This window comes from Hermetia illucens, chromosome 5 (assembly GCF_905115235.1).
Source record: "Hermetia illucens chromosome 5, iHerIll2.2.curated.20191125, whole genome shotgun sequence".
Classification (NCBI taxonomy): Eukaryota; Metazoa; Arthropoda; class Insecta; order Diptera; family Stratiomyidae; genus Hermetia; species Hermetia illucens.
The window spans coordinates 32,582,067-32,603,888 of NC_051853.1; the positions used below are offsets into that span (position 1 = coordinate 32,582,067).

Here is a 21,822-nt window from a genome sequence, read left to right on the forward strand (position 1 = left end):
ATGGACGTTAGATCTGTCAAGACTTTTATTATGGCAAGCACGAATGTTACACCGCAGTTTTATCATCAAGATCATGAGTGACAATCAACGTCGTAATCGCCACTAAATATGAATGCATTCGTTTTTGAAATGTTAGCAATAGCGTCATATTTTCAATGTAGACATCACCGGTCCCAAAAAGCTGTTGGCGTGTTGGAACCCAACGGTAAACTAGCTGCAATGGAAGTTTTATATTTAATTTCGTTTAACTATGCTGCGAGGGTTGTAAAATTACCGCAAATGCATTTTGTACGATCCACCCATGATATGGCTTGAGAGTTTTGTCATAGGCGTCTCTTAAAGCTTCCTTCAATTCGTTTTTTTCTTCCTTATCGTTAACGATGTTGTAAAAAAAGACTGAGATTAGCTCAAGAGCTCTGGGAATGAGAATTGAATAGTATAATAAATTGTAATCATTGAGAACTGTATGTAAAATATTATCTAGTGTTTATCTAGCAAGGAAAGTTGTCTTCATTACCTTTTGAGCCACAGAAGAGCGTTGGCTGCGTAAATGCTTTGCTGTGATTTCTCGTCGCGCAGCAATTCGTCGAGATTTCTATATTTTTCAGGATTTTTGGAATAAACTGTTGTTATTTTCTGTAAAATGAAAGTGGGAATGTGGTTGGAGATCCAGGAAGAGGGTATAAGAAATGAATTCCGACTCACTTGGATATTATTTCGCATATCGTTAACTACTGGTGAAAACAAGGTTCCGAAAGATTCTGAAAAAGACATAAAATATAGCGACACGATGAAGGACGAGAAATTTAAAATAGTAGCAGAAATAACACTTCATATTTTCTCAAAATTTAATTCTGTTGATCATTGATCAATCTCACGACAACTCGGACGGTGTAATGGACAGCTATGTGTGATTCGATGGGCTTTACCGTATAAAGAACGAGGAAGATCGTAATGATATAATGAATCCCGTGTGAAGGCCGTTTTTTTTTGCCTTTTTTTGAAAAATTATTTTGAAGGACTGAATAAAGATAGAAACGTGATTTTTTCAGCATAGGTTTATTGATATCTCTAGTATATGCGATAAATTTTTCAGCTTGATTTCGTAGCTAATTCTCGAAATACGTGTTAATTTATGCACCCATCTCCAAAAAAAGGTGTTTTTCTGCTGCCACGCTGGAGGGCGCTGTGTTCATCTGAGGAAAAAAAACTAAACGGCATTTTAATGTGGACAATATTCCACGGTCCGCAAACTAGGATAATTACAAAATATTAAAAGGTAAATTTTTGGTGGGCTTTTAAACTTAATTTTTTGGATTTTGGTGTTTTTTTACGGCTTTTTTTATGAATAAAAAAAAACTACCTGTCCAATTGCAAATATTCCAATTTTGCGGACCGTAGAAATATGTACTAAAGAAGCCGTGAAAATTTCAAAGGATTTGGTTGGATAGATTTTGAGCTATGGTGGCAGCCGATTTTCAAGATGCAGTTTCGAGAAAAACGCATTTGAAAATTTAAATGTGATTATCAACAGGAAAAATTTAGCTCATCATTAATCTGCTATACCTGGTCCATAGAGAGCACCCTCCGTTTCTTCAAAGAAGTCTTGTAAGACCGATTGTTGCTCTTTGGTGTCAATTGTGGCTCTTTTAGCGAGGTCAGCCGATCGTCGTTCGGACCGCCAAATTCGCGCTTCATTACGGCGGTCGGCATAAACCTGACATATGTGATCAACTTGATATCCCATTGTCACTAGGATTTTGAGAATGCCATTGAATCCTTCATTGAAAATAATTACAGCCAGAAAAGTGGCTATTTCTACGACCTTGGCTCCAAATGAAGGTGTTTAGGAGCGAAAGTCCAAATCAATGCATTTAACGACTCATTGTTATTCTGGGTCTCTGCTTCTAAACATCTGTTCAAGAGATCATCTCGTGACAAATCTTCGTAGATTGGTTTGATGACTGTTTGAACTTCTTCAGTCAAAGCTGCCTTCTCGTGGCGGAAACTATCCAGTTCTCCTGTAGCTTCCGCTTTGCGCCATTTGCACCAACTGTCCTCGCCTGCTGGACAATTTTGATGCTGAGGATTTTCGTCTGTAGCACATTTATGGAAGAAAGTTTCCTAAATTTCTCGCTTCATTCCTTCTATCGAATTTGCGTGTCGACGAATAGCCAGCCCAGAAAATATAGTGAGGTCCTTATCAGAAAGTTTTCCAGCCCCTTTTCCACCAATGCCTTTGTGATTCCTCTTTGATTTCTAAGCCGTCTCTTCTCGACGTGTTCTACGCATTCCTTTTTTACTACTACGTATATTTTATTATTTGCAGAAATACCGGAGAAAACTCCAGCAAAATTCAATATACAATATAGAAAACTTGTCGCAATTGGAACATCCATGTTCATGCTTGCTAAAAGTTTCTTTGCTGATGTTGATGCGAAGTTTTTTTCTTCTCTGATAAGTATCGATTCCCATGAAATACTCGTTTTTTAGTGCGAGCATGACGTTGAACGTTAAAGCGATCTCCCTTCGTACGATCCATTTAAAAAAATCACTGAACACACAAACAACACAATACTTACAACAAAATATAACTGAGTATAGCTTGAACGCCTTTCAGTGCTCACTCTAGACTGGATTATCCTTTTTATTCCAAACAGCAAATAAGTTTAGTCAATTGATTGGTTTTTCATCTTTTTATATTTATACCTGTGTTCGAATTTATAAGGCACAGGTAAAAAACTAACAGGTAAAAAAGATTCGATGCCCTTTCTCATCGAGTACTCTAGCCACGGCTGCAAACTCCTTACCTGTTTAACCCTGTAATTTCTGAAGGACTCGGAATATCGGAAAATCCCTTTGCCCACATATTCTCCACTATATATAGATACAATTCATGCAAAAAAAAAAATTGATTTCTCCAACCCGACACACGGGATGACCCCCTTAAGGGCCGGAGACGACCAAGAGGGAAGAGCTATCCCAAAAATCTAAAAAGACATTGACCGTGAAGTTCCACCCACAAATATTGAAGCTTCATCGAAGTGTTCCGTGGAGACGTGCTTTCTTGGCTCTTTGCTAGTAAGGTTTGGGGATGTGCTGGATCCTGGATCCTTTGAACACTTGAATCCCCCACGTGTCATTATACCAACACTTCATGTATTCTTCACCGATGCGTGGGTCCGACTTTCGAGGTTCTTGCCCTACTTTGGCATCCTTAGACCATTAGATTGGAAAATACCCCTTTTTTGAGGATTCGCTCACGAGTGTCAAGTTGGTGTGCATTCGGAGAGGTTTCGAATATTAAATTGGATTGAAAAACCGTTCCTTTGTCAGCCCTTTTACCGACCCAAACATAAATGTACCTTGTAGTTTAACTCGTGGAGTGAGGCTTAAAAAAGTAAGGTGTGTTACCCGCAAAAGAAAGCAATCCTCATTTGTTTGTTAGCATCAGTGTTATCAACGTTTAAAAAATGTACCATTAAATCTGACTGAGCATGGAAGCGTGAAGGGATTGAGGAAGACAAGAAATTGAGTGTTCAATCGATCGCTCAAAAGGGCATATAATAACACAACTGAAAAGAGAAACATCGAGGCGGATTGATGAACACATGGTGCTTTGGGCTCAATTGACCACTGCGTGTGAAGTGCAGCGAAATGTGCGCTGTAACAAAAACTGAAATACTTCCCAGGAACATATGTTGCCAGCGGGCCATCTCCGTTCTCATGGTATCAGATAACCTTCGGTGAGGCTTCATGATAAGAGCCACTTTAGATGAGTCCCTTACAGACTCGGATCTGATCGCCCTCCTCCAGTACGTGGGGACGGCACTCTTCAACTGACTACTTCGACATTCGCCAGAGTTAGAGAGAATTTGGGATCAATCATCCATCTTCCGACTTGCCGGATCATCATTCTCTCTGTGCGCTGGCTTGTTTCACTTAGCATGCGGCGACTGGTGCTGCACCAACATTAACCGTGGTGAGGCTTGCGTTGATCAACAAAGGGAAAGGCGACCCCGAGTTGCCGTCTTCATACCGCTCATTACGTATGCTTGACACTGCTGGAAAAGTGCTCGAAAAGCAGCCGGAGATTTATCTCCATGGCAGTTTGGTTTTAGGGCAGGGAGATTGATGCTGTCATGCAAGTCGTGGATGCCTGCCATTCGACGAGCGGAGGCACATAGTCGCTGAACTCGACGGGTGGTGCTCCTCGTAACGGTTGACGTCAGAAACGCCTTTAATTCCGCAAGATGGAAAGACATTCTAGGCACGCAGACAATATTTTCCACGTACCGAACTATTTCTTACGGATATTGAGGGGCTATCTTAGGAACCGCTCCCTGCTCTATGAAACGCTAGAGGGTCAGAGGATGGTGGAGGTCACGTCGGAGGTAGCATAGGGATCCATTATAGGGCAGGACCTCTGGAATGCTACATATGATAGTCTACTCAAACTCGACATGCCAGAAGAGTTGCGCCTGGTCGACTATGCAGATGATGTCGCGGCGCTTGTTGCTGGACGCACTGCCCAACAGACACAAAGCAGACTCGGCATATTGGATGGATTGCTACTCATAGATTCAACTTTGTACTGGAAAAAAATCGAAATAGCCATCCTGAATAAAAAGAGAATTCCGATCCGGGGAGCTTTGCGGGTGGCGTCTGCGTACCGCACTGTCTCTGAACCGGTCGTGATGGTGATCGCGGAAGTGATCCCTGTTGCCCTTTTTGCTAAGGAGCGTTGAGCTATATACAAGCGCAAGGGAGGTGATTGCTCGTGAAGAACGGCAACGCACTATAGACAAGTGGCAGCTCTCTTGGCAAAATGAAACTAAAGGCAGATGGACTGCGCGGCTCATCGGCAACTTAGGTGCGTGGCTGAATCGCAAGCATGGTGAGATTGGCTATTTCCCAATATTCCCAATTTCTAAGTGGGTATGGGATTTTTTCATTCTTACCTGCACAAGATTGGAAAGGCACGATCTCCGGATTGTGTGTTTTGTAATGGAGTTGTGGACGACGTCCATCATACTTTTTTTTCTTGAGGAAGGTGGGATGGGATTTGCCAGCAGCTCTATTTAAACCCAGGGGATCTCTCTCCAACATAGGCTATGGTATAGTAATTTTAGTAATTGTCAGCAAAACTCCCATAAGTTCATCCTAGTACCACCAAATTGCAGCAACATAGGCTATAATATAGAGCATGATTCTACCAAGTTTGGTGGAAATCACACTATTACTGACAAAGTTATAATAGGGCAAAGTTGTCCTCCTTCGCAAATTCAAGACTTTGAATGTCAATATCACTTGAAAGTGGATATTTTCACACAATATATGCATATATTACATTACGAGCGCAATGCTGACCACATTGCCTCCTAGTGTACCGTTACGGTCTTGAATGAAGTGCTCTAACACACTTCAAGGCCCTGATCCAACATGGATTTCTCAACCAGGAGACAATCGGGGTTGTTTTTCCACATACTTGAGGAGTGTTGGTATGTTCGCTTGAAGGAACAGCTAATTCGGCGCCTTTCAATAAGTGACGAAGCAAAGCATTTAGTGGCGACATCCTCCAAGCTGGTGGGGCAGTGCAGGGATTCGTTGAACAGTCTGAGCGATACGTTTAAAACAAGAAGACTATATACTGGAGATTCAACTCCAAGCGCATTCTTTGAAATTTTATGGAGACGGAAACTCATTACACATCTTCGACCGCGATAGGAATTGCGCGAGCAAAATTCCGCGCATAAGAGCTGGTGTTAATGACTTGTATATGATGCAGTCCGGTGGTGTGTTCATGCGGTTGTGAGCACATGGCTGTGAGTTGCCGCTAGCACGTGGCGGCATCTGCCATAACAATAGATATTGCACAGCTGTTTACAGCTTAGTAATGGATCTTAATGGATGGAATCACTGAGCGCATGTTATTTCAAAATTCATCAATGGGAAGCTCGATGGAAGCAAGCACACGCAACATTCTGGGCAATAGACGTTTGCTCTCTCTAGAAAGTGAGGAGCAAATAAGTAGATGCATCCAAGTTTAATCATCCGGAAAAACACAACAAAACCATCTAGACGACACTGGCACACACATATACCATTACACTAACCACATGGATCTCGAGCCACTTATCTACCTCGTCTCCTACCTGAAAGGCGAAAGGCGGCTCCTTCGCCGTTGGATTTACTCCTTCTTTATATAGTCTTCTTGGCTTAAACTCATCCTTCTCTGGGTTCCCGGTCTTAAGAACATAAACGGGGATTAACGACTAACAACAAACAACAAAACTCGATTAAGAGACCTGTTGGAGCTGATGGGTATGCTCGACGGAACTACAGTATCTACGATCGTGAACTGCTCGCTGCGTACTTGAGTATCAAATACTTCCGCTTCTTCCTAGAAGGCAGGCCGTTCACAGTGTTCACGGACCATAAGCCTCTCACGTATGCTTTGAAAGAAAAGCCCGACAAAGCGTTCCCTCGTCAGCTGCGACACCTGAGTTTTATAAGCCAGTTTACGTCAGACATCCAGCACGTGTCCGGCAAGGACAACATAGTTGCTGACGCTTTGTCTCGTGTCTCTGAGGTTAACATCCCCGCCTCACTCGACTTCTCGGCTATTGCCAAGGCGCAGGTGGACGACGAAGTACTTCAGAGCCTCAAATCCAACCCCAAATACAAATTTCGGGAGTTGTCCATCTTTGGCTCGAACCTCTCTCTCTGTTGCAAAGACTCGGAAAAGGGACCTTGACCATACTTTCCTTTCGCAAGGAAGTGTTCCACGCGGTTCACGACTTAGCGCATCGGTTAGTCACCAAGAAATACTTCTGGCCCTCCAAGAACAGGGATGTCAATTCCTGGGCCAGAAAGTGCATCGCATGCCAAAAGTGTAGAGTCACCAGGCATGTAAGGAAAGAAGTGGGCTCATTTCCCCGCACTACCAAGCGGTTCCACACAATACACCTCGACATAGTAGGGCCTTTGCGAGACTCGCACGGTTAGAAGTATTGCCTCACAATCATCGACAGGTTTACGCGGTGGCCTGAGGCAATACCTCTCAAAGACACTACGGCGCAATCTTGTGTCGAAGCCTTCTGTCGAGAGTGGATACCTCGCTTTGGCGTCCCTGCAGTGATCATCACTGACCAGGGAATGCAAATTGAGCCCACCCTTTTCTCAGAGTTAGGCAAACTCCGGGGTTTCAAACGCCAGCGGACTACGGCATACCACCCGCAATCTAATGGGATGCTAGAACGTTGGCACCGGATGCTGAAAGCCGCCATTATGGCATGCGACGAATCGTCTTGGACTCAAGTCTTGCCTCTCGTCTTACTCGGCCTACGAACACCCCGCCGAGAGGAATTTGCTGCCAGCCCCGCGGAGCTGGTATACGGGGAGAACCCGAAACTCCTAAGTGATCCAGTCTTCGACAAGAGATCGGGTCTCACAGAGTCGGGGTTGGTGCGTCTGCTGAGAGACAATTTCCGACGCATCAAGGCCACCCCTCCCACCCAACACTTGTCCGCACCTGTCTGTGCGCCCAAGGAACTGAACACGTGTACCCACGTCCTGGTCAGGACGGATGAGGTCCGGCAGCCGCTGTAGCCTTCTTATGAAAGCCCGGTTCCGGATTCCGTCGCTGAAACCTCTCGGTTTCGTCTGGGGCGGAGTGATGTAGCAGCAAGATTCGCGGCATTCGAAATTTATGTCGAATGTTGCGAATGTGAACGGTCAGATGACGCCACCCGCAATCTCCAATTTAGTTTCTTGACATTCCTAAAAACTATCACACTGCTTGTATCTTAGCTTCACTAGATACGATTGAAGATAAAATCCCACAACTTCTGAAACACGTTTCGTCAAACTAAGCCAAAAGCCGTAGGTCGTAAACAGGCACACAATTAAATCTAGTAAGAGCTAAGCTAAAAGGGCCTCGAAAAGCGCCCCTGTAATCGTCTTCTCGAAAAGCTGGACACAGAATAAAATGCCTCTTTTCCAACTTTATAAATACGTTTTATCGCTTACACTTAAGTTTCAACAAGTCGAATTCAAAATACAATAAAGTTTTTTACAAGTCCTAACTCAAAATTGGAAATCCTCCCGTGGTGGCTGCGGTTAACAAACTGAAGGCAGAAGATAAGCAATTATTTTTTTCCTGTCATTCTGCCGCCAACTCATGGCACTCTTTTCACTTGCTCTCCACTCCTGTGGCGAGTTCTAAGAATGTGTGGAGAGCGCCGGTGGCGTTATCTGAAATAAATTTCGAATGCCGCGGATCCTGCCGCGCCACAGGTAGACGCAGGAACTATGCTTACAGATTCGGCATACCCTACAATTCGCATTGCCGCAGTTGTGGAGAGGAGGAGGTCTCCATGCGCTTCATTTGCGATTGGGGAGCTAGGGTCAAGCAGTGAACAATAGGTAAATAATTCTTTGGGGGTCTCAAAGAGATCTTTGAAGATCGGTGCGAGTTGGATTCAACTCGTTTTGCTCTTGCCCTTCCCAAAACTACCATGGCCTTCGCGGTTGGTGATATCAAGACGGTGCACAATAGTACTAATTATGCTTTGCGGCGACTGCCTACCTACCTTATTATGGAGCCCAAAACTGATCAGTTCCTGTTCTTGAAACGAGCAAATCATCTAATTCTCAATCTGCAATTTTATTTTGAATGGACGTCTACCAGCGTAACTGCTTTTTATTCAAAAACGTATTATCAGTAGAAGCAAAACTGTGGTATCAATTCAATTATGAATGAGCGATAAACAAAGAAATGGTGAAAGAGAAACAAAATAATAGATTGAGATAAATGCGGTGCTTTACAGAGAGGTGATGTGATTCACTGCATACCGCATGCAAGACTATGATCTCATGACCCACACGCGGTTATTTCCACGAAACATTCGGCCCCAATATTTAAACACCGTCAATAGTGCTTTAACAATAAACGGCGGAGAAATAAAATCAAAATATTGTTCTAACTTTTGGAGAGGGTAATAAGTCTTTCTTATCTAATCAACAATGATTTGATAAGTTGAACTCAACGGCTGAGAGCTTTGGGTCATTTTGGAAAGAAATCAAAAACCGAAAAAGGGAATTGGAAGTTGGGCTAACAAAATCAAACTTACCTATGGCTTGGACGACTTCTTTTGCGGCATCTAAGAGGTGTAACGTTTCCACAGCAGTGGTACATTCGTCCTCCAACTGCGGGAACCCCGTGTACTTTCGCATTACGATTCTAGGAAGTTCGGCTTCACTCATTTTAGGGATTTCGGTTGTTGTTTCCAAAATAGTTAGAATTTTCACGGATTACAAGACAAACTAAAAGCTAAAATCAAATCGAACGAGACTTAAACCATACACGTAAGCGGTCTTACACGGAAGAAGCAGCTAAACTAATCTGAGCAGTTAACTCGACACCACGCACGGCTAACGACTGGCCTCGGCAAGATTGTGAGCTGGTTATCAGCTCAAGATATTGTGGTTGATAATTGACCAAATCGAATACGCAAGAGCGTCGAGGTTGGTTTTGTTTTGATCCAGTCGCTGTGGTTACTTGATACTGGGTCCATTCACTTTTACCGCTAAGATGCTGACTTGATTGTGGAAATGAGCGGCCTTCGAGCTGCAGTCTCTACTGGGTGATGTTGCTATCTACTACCGACCTCCCACTATCAGCCCAGTTTGGACTAGGCGAAAAACTTGCTTGATCCGTTCGATGTTATCACGAATAAACTATGCCGACTGGGATCCAGCCGGTTGGATAGGTTTACGGAACGAAGTTCACCGGCCGCGGCTGATGACACGCCAAGCTCTTGATAGTCAACGACAAGGTTACTTTGTTTGTCGCGAATTTCAATCAGACGCAGGTGAGATGACGTGCAACTAACGGAAAGTGGGTATTCGCTAAGTTCGATAGTATCAGTCTCGGAGTATAGTGAGTTTTCGGGGTTTATCCAACGATGAAGGGACAAGATTATGGCACAGTTTCGAGTGAAAAAGGTCGAGTCGCCGGTTTTCTGCTCGTGATATTTTTGAAGGAATTTTCCTGGTCGTTTGATAGCGGTTAGCCTTCGATCCTTTTGGTTTGTGCTGTCGATGATTCTGTTCGGAAGATCTTCGGTTAAGTGCTTACTGGTGAAAACTAAATTGACGTAGTCGAAGCCATTGCCCATAATCCCTTCCTCGGTGTGACCCAAATCGAAAATGTGACCTAGTTCGTGGCAGACTGCACCGATTGTGGTCGCGTAACATCCGCCGTAAGTTCTTCTGTAGTTGCTGTCGTCTAAGAAGTTCTTCAAGTCGATTCGCTTGGAGTTCTCGAAATAAGGAAGAATATCGTCGAACTCGCTGGGCCAGCAGTAAAGGTACCCAGATCCGAACAGAGCCAATCCGCCTCCTCCCAAGTTGGCCTGCGCTTTCGTGTGTCTTTTAATATTCTCGTAGGAATAGTCCCCGTCTGCGATCTCCTCGTATTCGGTGCACCCAATGAAGGCCACGAATTTCAACTTCTCGTCCTCACCGAACTCAGAGTTGAGGAGTTCACGGGCAAACTCATTCCACAGTGCGTTTTCGTCTAACTTCTTGGCAGCCTCGGCACTTAATTTACTTCGGAAGATATGGCAGTTTTCGATGAGTGTAAAGGTCTTGCGACTTTGGTCGTGCTCAAGGAGTTTCTCGGCGTACAGACACTGGACCAGTTTCAGCCCCAAAACAATCTTTTTGCAAGCCTCCTCGGGACTGTTACTTTTACCTGATTCCTCGTTGAAATGGCCGTCGTGGCCTTGGCAAACAATGTAGAGCGGTTGGACGCGGTATTGATTTGCAGTCTCGTGGTAAATTAAATTGAAATTCACGGTCGCTGTGCAGTAATTGATCCGTATTCGATTAGTCCCGGCCCTCAGACTCCATAGCACTTTGAACACGTTCCCCTTTGTCAGCTGAAAATCTCGCCGTATACCTGTCTCTGTGTCCAGCACTTCTCCGCGTCCCGCATCGCAAATACCGCCGGTAACCGTTCCGCGAATCACGACCACTTGGTGGCCGATGATTTCATCGTTTTTCAAGTTTGCCGTGAAAACCTCGTGATGTAACCCGCAGCCGGTCATGTTTACGAATCGATACCGTCACCTGATCGGCTTTTAACGTGAGACGGGCAACGTAAACAAACATTTTGCAACATGTTGCCAGAACGTCTACTCCATGTAGCTCAGTCCAAGAACCGTCACGGAAACGTCAACAAGGTTGAAGCCTGCCATGCAATCGCGTAGTGCGTTTGTGGCAATTTGATGCCGGTAGTCGGTAGCGGGTAAAATCTTTAGAAAACTGCGGTAAGCAGGAGTGGTTGCTGGCGGGGTCGAGTCAGAAAAGGTCACTTCTGTGGCGAACTGAATCATCCTCGATCTCCTCTGGGAAAATGAATTTCGGGCGCTCGATACGGGTGAACCGCGGAGCCGTTTTGGTCGTGGTGGTCTGCGGGTTCACTTTGTTGTATTTTTACCACCTTTTCTCTGATCGGTCGGGGAGTGCCTACGGTCAAGCCAGAAATGCAAACGAAGTCAATTTAAGGAAGCTCCTGATCGGAGCTATCCAGGCGGCGCAAAAAGGCGGTGTCGAAATCGTGGAAGTGTCAAAGTCGATGCTCCTGAACAAGAAGAGCAAGGGAAAGACGAAGGAGGGAGCGGATGACCCGGTCACGGATGCGGACGCGAGGTCTCATTGCGTCATGAAGAATGGACTGCACAGGATATTCCCCAGATTGGAAATTATTTCAGAGGAGGACAAGGGAACAGGGTGCGGAGATACGGCGCATTTCAACCTGGATCCGACGGTGCTACATGAGAATGCGGTAATCCCGGATGAAGTGGTTGAAACCAGCGATGTGACGGTTTGGATTGATCCCTTGGATGCCACACAAGAGTATACAGGTAATACCTGCCCGGAAGAGACATGCTGATCGTTTTGTACTAATATTGTCTTTTTAATTTCAGAAAAACTTTACCAATACGTAACGACAATGGTTTGTGTTGCGATCAGAGGGAAGCCAGTGATTGGGGTCGTGCACAATCCGTTCACAATGAAAACAACTTGGGCTTGGCATGGGAAGGCTTTGTCAGAGGATCTCAGCAAAGTGAAGAAGGTAAGTTGGTGGAAGCAATGCGATTAATTAATTAATGAGCGAGAAAAAATCATAGCCGCATTGTACGTGAGGTTTCACAGGAAGCAGTTCTTAATGTTGAGCTGTTCGGCATTCCTAATTTTTATAATAATATTTAAATGGTTTTGGAATGACAATGTTCAAATGAAGGTCCCTGAAAAGAAACGCTTCTACCACAAGTTTCTCGACCATAAAACGCTGGCCAATTGACAAATTTACAAGAATGCAACCGGGAAGCACAGAAAGTGTTCGCTGTTTCCCGAGCAGCAGACTACAAAGATCTCTACGATAAACTGGACACTCGGGATGGCGAGAGAGGTATGTATCGACTTGCGAAAAGCAGACAAGAATAGAAATCGAACATTTCTGTTGAGCTTATGAAAAGTACGGTACCTCGAGCTACGCGGATAGACGGCGAGAATATTTCGAGCAGATTTCAACTGAAGAATTTGTTCATCCTCCACTTCCACAAGCATTGCCGACATTTGGGGCAATTTCACCTGTCAGCGCAACACCCACGAACTCGAGGAGGACGATCAGACCCGAGTCTGCAAGGGACTCATCTGAAGTGGCTCTGGCCAGGAAGCCTCACCGGATTTTATCTAGTACTATAGGAACCGGGACGGCTCTCTGAGAGCATATGCTCCTGGGGGATGTGCTCTCGGCCCGGATATTTGCGGTTGGCTCCCTTGTGGGAGTCTCATGGTGGTTGCGATGAAGCCTACATCGCGGGCAGAGATCCTCGAACTCAAGCGGGTGGTGTACCCCTTAGTTGCGGAATAGGTGTTAGATAGGCCTTGTATCCTCTAGTATGAATGCTGAGCCTGCACTCAATATAAACCAGTACTGTTGTGCCAGTCATGGCGGGGCTCTCAAAATCAATCCGTGCCCGAAGAAGACCGTGGCATTATGCCTACACGGCAAGTACTCAAACCCCCAGAACTTTCATGTCAGCGCAACTAAAGCCATCTGGCAGGCCATCCTATCTCATGTCCAGTGTTTGTTTGAATGTTTCTCTTGGGAGGAGTATTTCCCTGCATTCTGGAAGACTGCCAGGGTGGTTGTGCTCCTGAGATCACCTGAGAAGTTTGAGCACTGATGAAGGGAACAAGTGGTTCCCGAAACATCGGTATTTGCAAGAATAAATATTCACACCAACGAAAAAGAAACAACAAGTTTTTTTTATTTCAAATAATTAATCGTTGGAAACACCGCATAATTTCACTCAGACACCTGAGAAGGATAAGAGTAATCATCGGTCGTAGAGGGCGATATCTCTTCTCCCGGCCTTTGGCAAGGTCCTGGAGAGGATTATGGTCCACCGACTGGGGGTGAAAACATATCATCTGGTGTCTGACAGATAGTATGGTTTCCGTACTGGCAGATCCACCGACGACGTCTTAATGATTGTGAAGAACTTTGTTGATCGTTGTCATAGCAAGTACGTCCTTGGAATCTTTGTAGATATCAAAGGCGCATTTGATTACCTAAGTTGGTCGTCTGTGTTGTCGAACCTGTGTGAGTGTGACTGCCAGGAATTAGCTCTATGGTAGAGCTACTTCCATGGTAGAAAAGCATTCGTCGAAGATGTGAACGAGCGGGTGTGAGTAACGTGGAGCGCGGCTGCCCACAGGGAATTATCGCAGGTCCATTTATATGGAACCTGATGATGGACGAACGTTTGGGCGAGCTTTCGACCTTTGCTGAATGTGTTGCCTAGCTGGGTGATCTCCTCGTTCTTGTTGAGGTCAACAGTAGACTTGAGCTCGAGCAATAGGGTACTGAGTACATGCGCATCGTTAGCGCGTGGTCTCTTAAACTCGGTGTCGCGGTCTCAACGGAAAAAATCGTGGCGATGATACTGAAAGGCTACCTACGTCGTCCACCTTTGGTTAAACTCAATGGAGTTTCATTGAAATACCGGCAGAAAGTGGTATACTTGTGAGTCACGATAGCGGAACGCATGTCCTTGAGTCCGCATCTGTACCACACCGCGCAGATGCGAACTTAAGGACATGCGTTCCGCGATCGTGACTCACAAGTGTGGTTGTTGAGGCGTGTGATGAAGTGTGAATGGGGTCTTGGCAGGAGAGTTGCTAGATCCATTAATGTGGGACTCTTCCTTGCATGTTGTACGTACGGGTCCCCTATGTTGTATGATTTTGTGATGACGGTGCAGGGCAGGGAACTGCTCTACGATTGTCAGCGAGTGGCGTTGTTATCGTGTCTTCTTGTATGTCGTACGGTCTCGACCGACGCCATGCAGGTCTTGTTGGGTGTTCCTCCTCTTGATCTGGAGGTAGTCCGGTGTGCAACGGCCTACAGGATCAGGAGGGGCGCACCTTTGCTGTAAACCGGTTTAGTAAGTGTAGATCAGGTGGAGGGGCTAGGACGGCTTGCGGTCAAAAGGATGCTAGATGTGAGTGTAATATCTAAGTGGCAGCTTACATGGAACGAATGTGGGAAAGGTTGGGTCACGTATAAGCTCGTCAGATATGTGTCTTCCAGAGGAAGTTCCGTCGTAGACTTCGGGCTTCCTCCTGACGGGCCATGGTAGATTGAATGAGTTTCTCTTCGCGTGGAACCTTGCCTCCAGTCAGGGTTGTGTTCTGTGTGGGGCAAACTCAGACGACTGGTTCCATGTACTCTGTGTTTGCCCGGCGTACTGTGACATCCATAATCTAGACGACATGGCCGGTATCTTTGGTTTTAGCCAGTGCTTTGCTAGCAGTGAGACACTTCAATGCGCTGATGTATTCGCGCGTGCTGCCTTCCAACTAAGGAGGGAGTTTATCGACGCTGCTTCGCCTGCAGTATGATAGGGGAATGTCCATAAAGGCCGTGGTGGAGAGCCACCAGTCCTGTGTGTTTTGTGTTAGTTTTGTCTTGTGACGTCTTTCGTGTTATATTGTACGCAGATCGATTGTTGACTGCTGGATAGATTCCGATGCAGTTTTTCGTTTCGAGCTAAGTCCAGTTAACCCGTTGGCAAGTGCCGTCCCCACGTACTCGAGGAGGGTGATCAAACCCGAGCCTGCAAGGCATTTATCCAAAGTGGCTCTGGCCACGAAGCCTCACCGGAGGTTATCTGGTACAATGGGAACCGGGACGGTGTTTAACAGGGTCAGTACACTAACTTTCCACTTTCCCAGTTCAAAGAATTACGACGGTTGGGAGGAGGTTCTTGATATTCACCCTATTAAATGACAATGGACAGTTGGATACTTTTGAGTCTAGATTTCGTTACAACCCTTCAGTGGCTCCAAGAGGATCGACTGGAAGAAGTTTGGCCACGTTGTCAATAATGAACTCTCCGGTATGCAAATTTGTAACATTGATATGACTGACGAAAAACTGTCTTAAAAGTCGTGCCTACTAAATACACCAAGAAGACATTACCGCCGTGGTGGAACGAAGGTCTGTTCAGTCTTAGGAAGCTAATCATGGAGTCTTTAACATCTACTATATTGGCAACCATACAAGGACTGGTAGAATAAGTAAAAGTTGGCCAGGAAGACTCAAGAAGCGGCCCTGGTTAAACTTTTGTCAGAAAGCACCAGCGAATTTGTGAAACTTAGTAAGATTCTGACAAAGGAACACAGGTGCTCATCTTTTCTTAAAAAGTCGGAAGGCTCATGTACGGAATCTTTTGATCTGAATTGTCTAGTTCAGACGCACTTCCCCGCAATCGAGGAGGACTGTTAGTCGGAGCCTTACTTGGAGGGTATGAAGCTATAGTCGTGTGATACTATCAAATCGGTGTTATCAAAAATAGAATCAGCTGGGCAATAAACAGCTTCTCTGCATGTAAATCATCGGGTTCAGATGGAGTAAGTGCCGTCGCTTGTGGACATTTACCGGAGCTGCTTTTTTTGGGGTACATATCACACTCTTGGGGACGCATCTTCATGTTGAAGACCCTAGAGCGGACCCTGGGAATCCATTCAAGGACGTTTGTGGAGAAAATGCCCTTCTCCCAGTCTCAGCGCGCCTACATTTTAGGCAAGGAGCGTTGGGGAAGGTGTGCCTGTGAGCTGCAAGATTCGGACTTGGCATAAATCCAACTAAAACGGAGCTGATGCTTTTCATTGTCAAGGGAAAGGTACCCGAATTCCACCCTCGACGGCTAAATGTATAGGCTTCTACGCCTGCAAGAGGCCTTTTGTAAGGAAATGGCGTCTTCAGCTGGGGATGATTCTCTGTAAAGAGTCGTCGTTCGTTCCATCCTAACGGACGGTTCTATTGTGTAGTGGCAGGTACTGAGCAAAAATTACAATAGATCGAAGTTTAATAAGATTCAAAGGACTGCGGACGAAGCCCGGATGTGGGACAGGGAATCTCTACAGCCATAGTAAAATTTTGGACGAAGTACTTAGGTGGCATTCCTTACGGACTACGCCACACGTAAGCCGAGATTTTCCAACTAGGACAGAGTGGAAGATCGGCGAAGTGTTGCCAGGTTATGGCACAGTATTTTTCACCGTCGGATTAAAGAAGGTTTGTGGAGTTGGTGTGAAGTTTTTCAGATACAGTATATTCCAAGCGGAAGTATTGACAGTACTGGAAGCCTGTCGATGGCTAGCATAACCATTTTGATCGATAGCCAGGGGGCCATTAAGGCTTTATACTCAGTGGCAACATCTTCTAGGCTGGTGGGACAGTGCAGGGACGCCCTGAACATTCTGGGCGGCATGTTCAAAGTCATCTTCCTCTGGGTTTCCGGTCATAGGAACATAGAGAGGAATGAGTAGGCTGACAAACTGGCCAGACGTAGCTCTGTTCTTGGTAGTCCCTTAGTGGGCACAATCGGTGTCTCGCTGATGACTATTAAGGGCGCAATCTACTCGTATTATTTAGCAGGTGCGGACTTCAGATGGGGAAGGCTTATCACCTGGGCCAAGTTGAAGGGGATATGGCCTGCCTATAACAAGATATCAGATACCAAGATAACAAGAACGCTGAAATCAAGGAAAAAAGGTTCCAAACAAATATCCTCCCTTAAGAAAAATCATATCACTTATAACGGCCAATTTTTGTCTATAATCGAGAAAATGTATAATAATCGATTATCATGAAAAATATTAAACAATGATTGTAACTAAATGTAATTAAGAGCCGAACTACCCAGGTTTTTCTAAAAACATAATTTTGTATTTGCAGGAAGAAACCCTAACAAAGAACCCCATCATAATCGTATCCAGGTCGCATTCTGGCCTAGTGCAGAACATCTCGAAACAAGTCTTTGGAGACAATGCTCAAGTAATCAAAGCAGCTGGTGCAGGTAACAACACACCGTCATTCTGAATTTTCAAATTTACGAATACCCTTTCAACCAACAGGCTATAAAGTGCTACAAGTTGTATTCAACAACGCTACCGCTTACCTCCACACAACTCGAATAAAGAAATGGGACTTATGTGCGGGTAATGCAATTCTGAATGCAGTTGGGGGGAAAATGACGAATCTGATGAACGAAGAGATCGATTATTCATCCAATGAGGCTGTGGTTAACGATAAGGGGCTGCTGAGTACGTTGAGTCATCACGAAGATTTCATTAGTAAAATTATGTCGCATAAAGTTCTGCAAGCTTAGCTTTTATCATTGCCAGGGTAATTGGTTATTATTGAGAAAACATTTTTGGGGTCCTATTGTATTTAAAAATTTTTATATTTTAAGAGATCTGAATCTTTTCGTTAGTTTTTAAGGAAATTGAACATTTGAAATAAATATTTATATTTATCATAAAATGTATGTGTTGTTACTTCTCTGCTCCACCAAATTTTCGAGAATTTTCAAGATTGGAAAAGGAAACTTTTTCTTCAATGAAGTATTAACCTACGACGAGCGTTTGCCTCATGGATATACAGCTTGCAGATTTTCGATCCATTGGTCACGTCAGAACTCTTTTGTCCACCGTTTGTCCAATATGCCTAGCGCATTTAAACTTTAGACTTAAGTGTTAACTCATGTTTGCACCTAATTCGTCATGCATTTTCTTTTAGTGGTCGAGAATCTTTGGCAGGATCATCCGCTCGTTTTTCATTGCCATCTGAAATGCTGACTTGATTTTCTGATATATTTCCTTAACACAAAACAGTGATTTATCCAATATATACCGGGCAGAAGTAATCTTTCTAAGTAACTGGAGTAATTTCTCTGAAAATAGCTTACAGTGCTAGGTTGAAGAATATGGTGGCGAAGCTATCGCATTGTGTTAATGCAGATCCAATTCAAAAGCTATCAGCCAACTCGTTTTGAATTTGTAATTGTTACTCTTTACCTTTTATCGTGACTATTATAAGCCGAATCAGTTCCGAAAGTACTTCTAGTTCCAATCGTATTTTATGGAACAACACAGCATTTGTTTAACCAAAAATATTTTCACTAGATCGTCTTTTGGTAGCTATGATGTCTAGATGTGGCATTTTTTAAGGTTTTGTTGAAAATGGTTTGCTGTTTGTTTTTTCACCGAGTATACTCATGTGAGATATCAAATGAAAGGTTTTGATTAGTACTTTCCAAACCAGATTTATGTTTTGAAGTCGATTGCGAAACAGGAAAGTGAGTGATTTATAAAGAGGTCACTTAAATTAAGGGATCATTCTCAGAAACTACCCATCCCACTCTATATCGATATCTGCTAAAATAAAGTTAATAATAATATATTAATGTATTTTTAAAATTTGCTGTGAATACCTTTTAAATTCATCTCAGACCCGTAAAATACGTATATATGTTACGAGCTATGTATAAATGAAGCCATCGTGTTCCCGCCTTGAAGCGCTGAGATTCCAGCACCAAAAATCTGATGTCTGATGCGTCCATAGGAGGGGCACTCACATAGAAAATGTTCCGTGGATTCCGTTTTCTCTTCGTTTCAAGATAACATCATATCTTGCACCAAACAGATGTGTGGGGATCTGAGAATCGGAAGGCATTGCGAAAACTAGATTCAGTTCTGCTAATGACTCTTCAAATGTTTCCAGTTTGCTCCTTTTTATGAATAATACCGTTGTGGTTTTATTTAGATTAACTGAAGTACAATGTCTGAAGCACCAGTTGTCTATCAAATCAACGACAAGTTGTATATTTCTACACACTGTTCCAAGATCCCGATCAACAGTAGGCACAGCCACGTCATCAGCATAAGCTTGAGCGTGTATTGGCAAATTTTACAGTTCGTATAGAAGTGAATCGATCAGCATACTCCGCAGAAATGGCGAGAGCACACCTCCTTGGGGGTAGCCTTTCGTTGCTTCTGCTGTTATATAACGATCGACACCGACCTCAGCGCACAGCAATATCTGCGTTAGCATAGCATGGATCCACTTAATTAAAGCATCATCAACACCTTGCGCTCTGGCGGCATCACAAGGTTTTTGAAAAGGCGCACAGTTAAATGACCCTCCAACGTACACGAACACCCTCATCGCGTACTAACCATTCAAAGTTGCATCCTCTATCTTTGTAACAAATGAATGAAGAGCAGACTCACAGGACTTTTCACGTTAGTAAGCATGTTGGTTTTCATTAAGTGGGTGCGACCTAAGTACGTTTCCACGAATGTGACGCTCCACCAGTCTCTCCAAACCTTTCAGCAAGAATGAAGTCAAGCTGATTTGTCTGAATTTCTTTGGATTAAAATAGTCACCTTTTTTCCAGGTTTCAGTATGAAGACTACCTTAACCTTTTGCCAAAAGTAAGGCACGTAACCCAGAATAAAACATCCTCGAAAAATATTTCTTAGAGGTTGCTCTAAATGATCTCTACCCTTTTTTAGCATTGCCGGGTAAATGCCATCCATGTTAGGTGCTTTGAAATGTTCAAAGGACTGTATGGCAGCTCTCACCTTTTCATAGGTAACAACCCCTTTCGCAGTGTTCCAGTTCCCCTTGCAACATTTGCGTGTTGAAGGGGTTGCCAGAACCGTCAACTCTCCCTTGCCACTTCTCTCACTCGTTCTCCCAGGTGGTGTACGTCCAGGAGGGTCTGTATTGATTCCAGTCTGGAGCTTGTGAAAGTACCGTCGAGTTTTCTGAGAGAGTCCAACTTGGCTAGCCCATCTCTTTTAATGACTCTGGATAGCTCTCTCTTTCGCCTTCCAGTTCCTCATAGGACGCTCTAAAGGTGTCTCATTTCGAACCCCTAACGAGCCTCTTATATTCACGCTGTGAGTTCCTGAAATTTAATCAGTCTTCGTTCTTATTACTTTTGCAAGCACGGTTCAAAAGTTGCTTGGTTGATTTCCTGAGTTTTTGCAGTTCCCGGTTCCATCAGGGAACCGTTTTACCGCTTTGGCCTCGGAATATAGGACAAACCTCTTCATAGCATTCTAAAAGTGTGCAGTTCAGAGTCTCCAATTCATCTTCCAGCGCCGGAGGAATCTTCAGTCGCCTACGGAACTGTACTTTATTGCCAAAAAGTTCAATGAAGTTTGTTCAATCTGTTTTCCTAGGGTTCCGCCTTTGTAATGCAGACTGTTCGCCTGCAATAGTCAGATTGAATTCTAGGTATCGATCTAGTGACAATGAGACCTCGTCTACCACCCGCCAGTGTGTAATCAACTCTAACACTTTTGAGGTACAGATTGTTAGGTCAATTACTTCGCTTCTTCTCGGTCCCACGAATGTAAGGGCGCACACTACGTTTGTAGTCATAAGATCAGCTGAAGTGACGAAATCAAATAGTTTCTTTCCTCTTGGATTGCATTTGTTACTGTCCCAACAAATATATCGAGCATTCGCATCGCAACCTATTAAGAGTTTGAGACCACTTGATTCTGCATACGCTACCAGATCTAAGCTAAGCTCTTGTGTCGGTGGAGGATACAAAAAATCATATGGTAAGTAGTCGCTATTTATCAGATATTGTACGATGACCTTAACTAACACCTGGGAACATAACCGTCTCACCATGGTTGCCTCTAACTGTCTTGACATCAGGACACAAGCTCTCGGTCTTATGGATCTTTCATCGTAGAAGATCTTAGCCCCCTTTTCTGATCCAATGCCACAGATTCTGTTAAATCAAAACCACGGCTCTTGCACCAGAAAAATGAAGGGGAAGTTCTGAAGCTGCATGCTGCAGGCTGATTTGGCCAATCTTTATGTTTTCCGACATAAACTTCGTCTAATGTGTTATGAAAAACAGTTAGAAGCGTATGCCGCAATCCGCGTGTGACGGGGTTTCCCCCACACCGTACCGCCAGAGACTCGTGTTTGATTTCTCTGAGAAAAGCCGGACTCGGAGATACCGCAGTTCCCATATCCTCATCTATGAAAAATCTCATCCCGCAGAGCATTCGTCTGTTTCCCACTTAGCACCTTGACTGGTTTTTGGTGTCCGGTTTGCATAGATTCGATCACTCGACCTAGCTTCAAGTCAGTTCCGTTCACGTCTCTGCCTTCCCTTTCTTCCGCCCGTTGCTTGGAAGGTGTAGGAGAAGTTACTAACAGATAGAATTCACTCTGTAGTCCCTTCACCAGTGCGAGCCCCCATACGGGGGTTCCACCTCTGTATGCACTATCCTCCGCGCACGTCTCCATTGATGGAGAGCGCACCGCAGATGCTGCAATTTGCTCTATATTGTGTGAGTCGAAGACCATCATTGTTCTACGCTTTCAAAATGGAGATGATGCTCAACAGTTTCCTGATATCA

At 44.4% G+C, this 21,822-nt stretch overlaps 3 protein-coding genes across 3 annotated transcripts; 1 reads left to right on the top strand and 2 right to left on the bottom strand.

The window, feature by feature from the left end:
* Window positions 1-3: 3 nt before the first annotated feature.
* Window positions 4-9,290, bottom strand: LOC119656674 (glycolipid transfer protein). Its single transcript, XM_038063158.1, has 5 exons — window positions 9,135-9,290; window positions 706-761; window positions 518-636; window positions 275-416; window positions 4-214 (listed from the first exon to the last, which is right to left on the bottom strand). The coding sequence occupies exons 1-5, from the start codon at window positions 9,265-9,267 to the stop codon at window positions 47-49; spliced, it is 618 nt and encodes a 205-aa protein (XP_037919086.1). The 5' UTR covers window positions 9,268-9,290; the 3' UTR covers window positions 4-46.
* Window positions 9,291-9,659: 369 nt separating this feature from the next.
* Window positions 9,660-11,122, bottom strand: LOC119656672. The gene has a single exon (XM_038063155.1). The coding sequence runs from the start codon at window positions 11,112-11,114 to the stop codon at window positions 9,696-9,698; it is 1,419 nt and encodes a 472-aa protein (XP_037919083.1). The 5' UTR covers window positions 11,115-11,122; the 3' UTR covers window positions 9,660-9,695.
* On the top strand, window positions 11,085-17,911 carry LOC119656673 (putative inositol monophosphatase 3). Its single transcript, XM_038063156.1, has 4 exons — window positions 11,085-11,933; window positions 11,997-12,145; window positions 17,324-17,444; window positions 17,503-17,911. The coding sequence occupies exons 1-4, from the start codon at window positions 11,423-11,425 to the stop codon at window positions 17,754-17,756; spliced, it is 1,035 nt and encodes a 344-aa protein (XP_037919084.1). The 5' UTR covers window positions 11,085-11,422; the 3' UTR covers window positions 17,757-17,911.
* The last annotated feature ends 3,911 nt before the right edge of the window (window positions 17,912-21,822 follow it).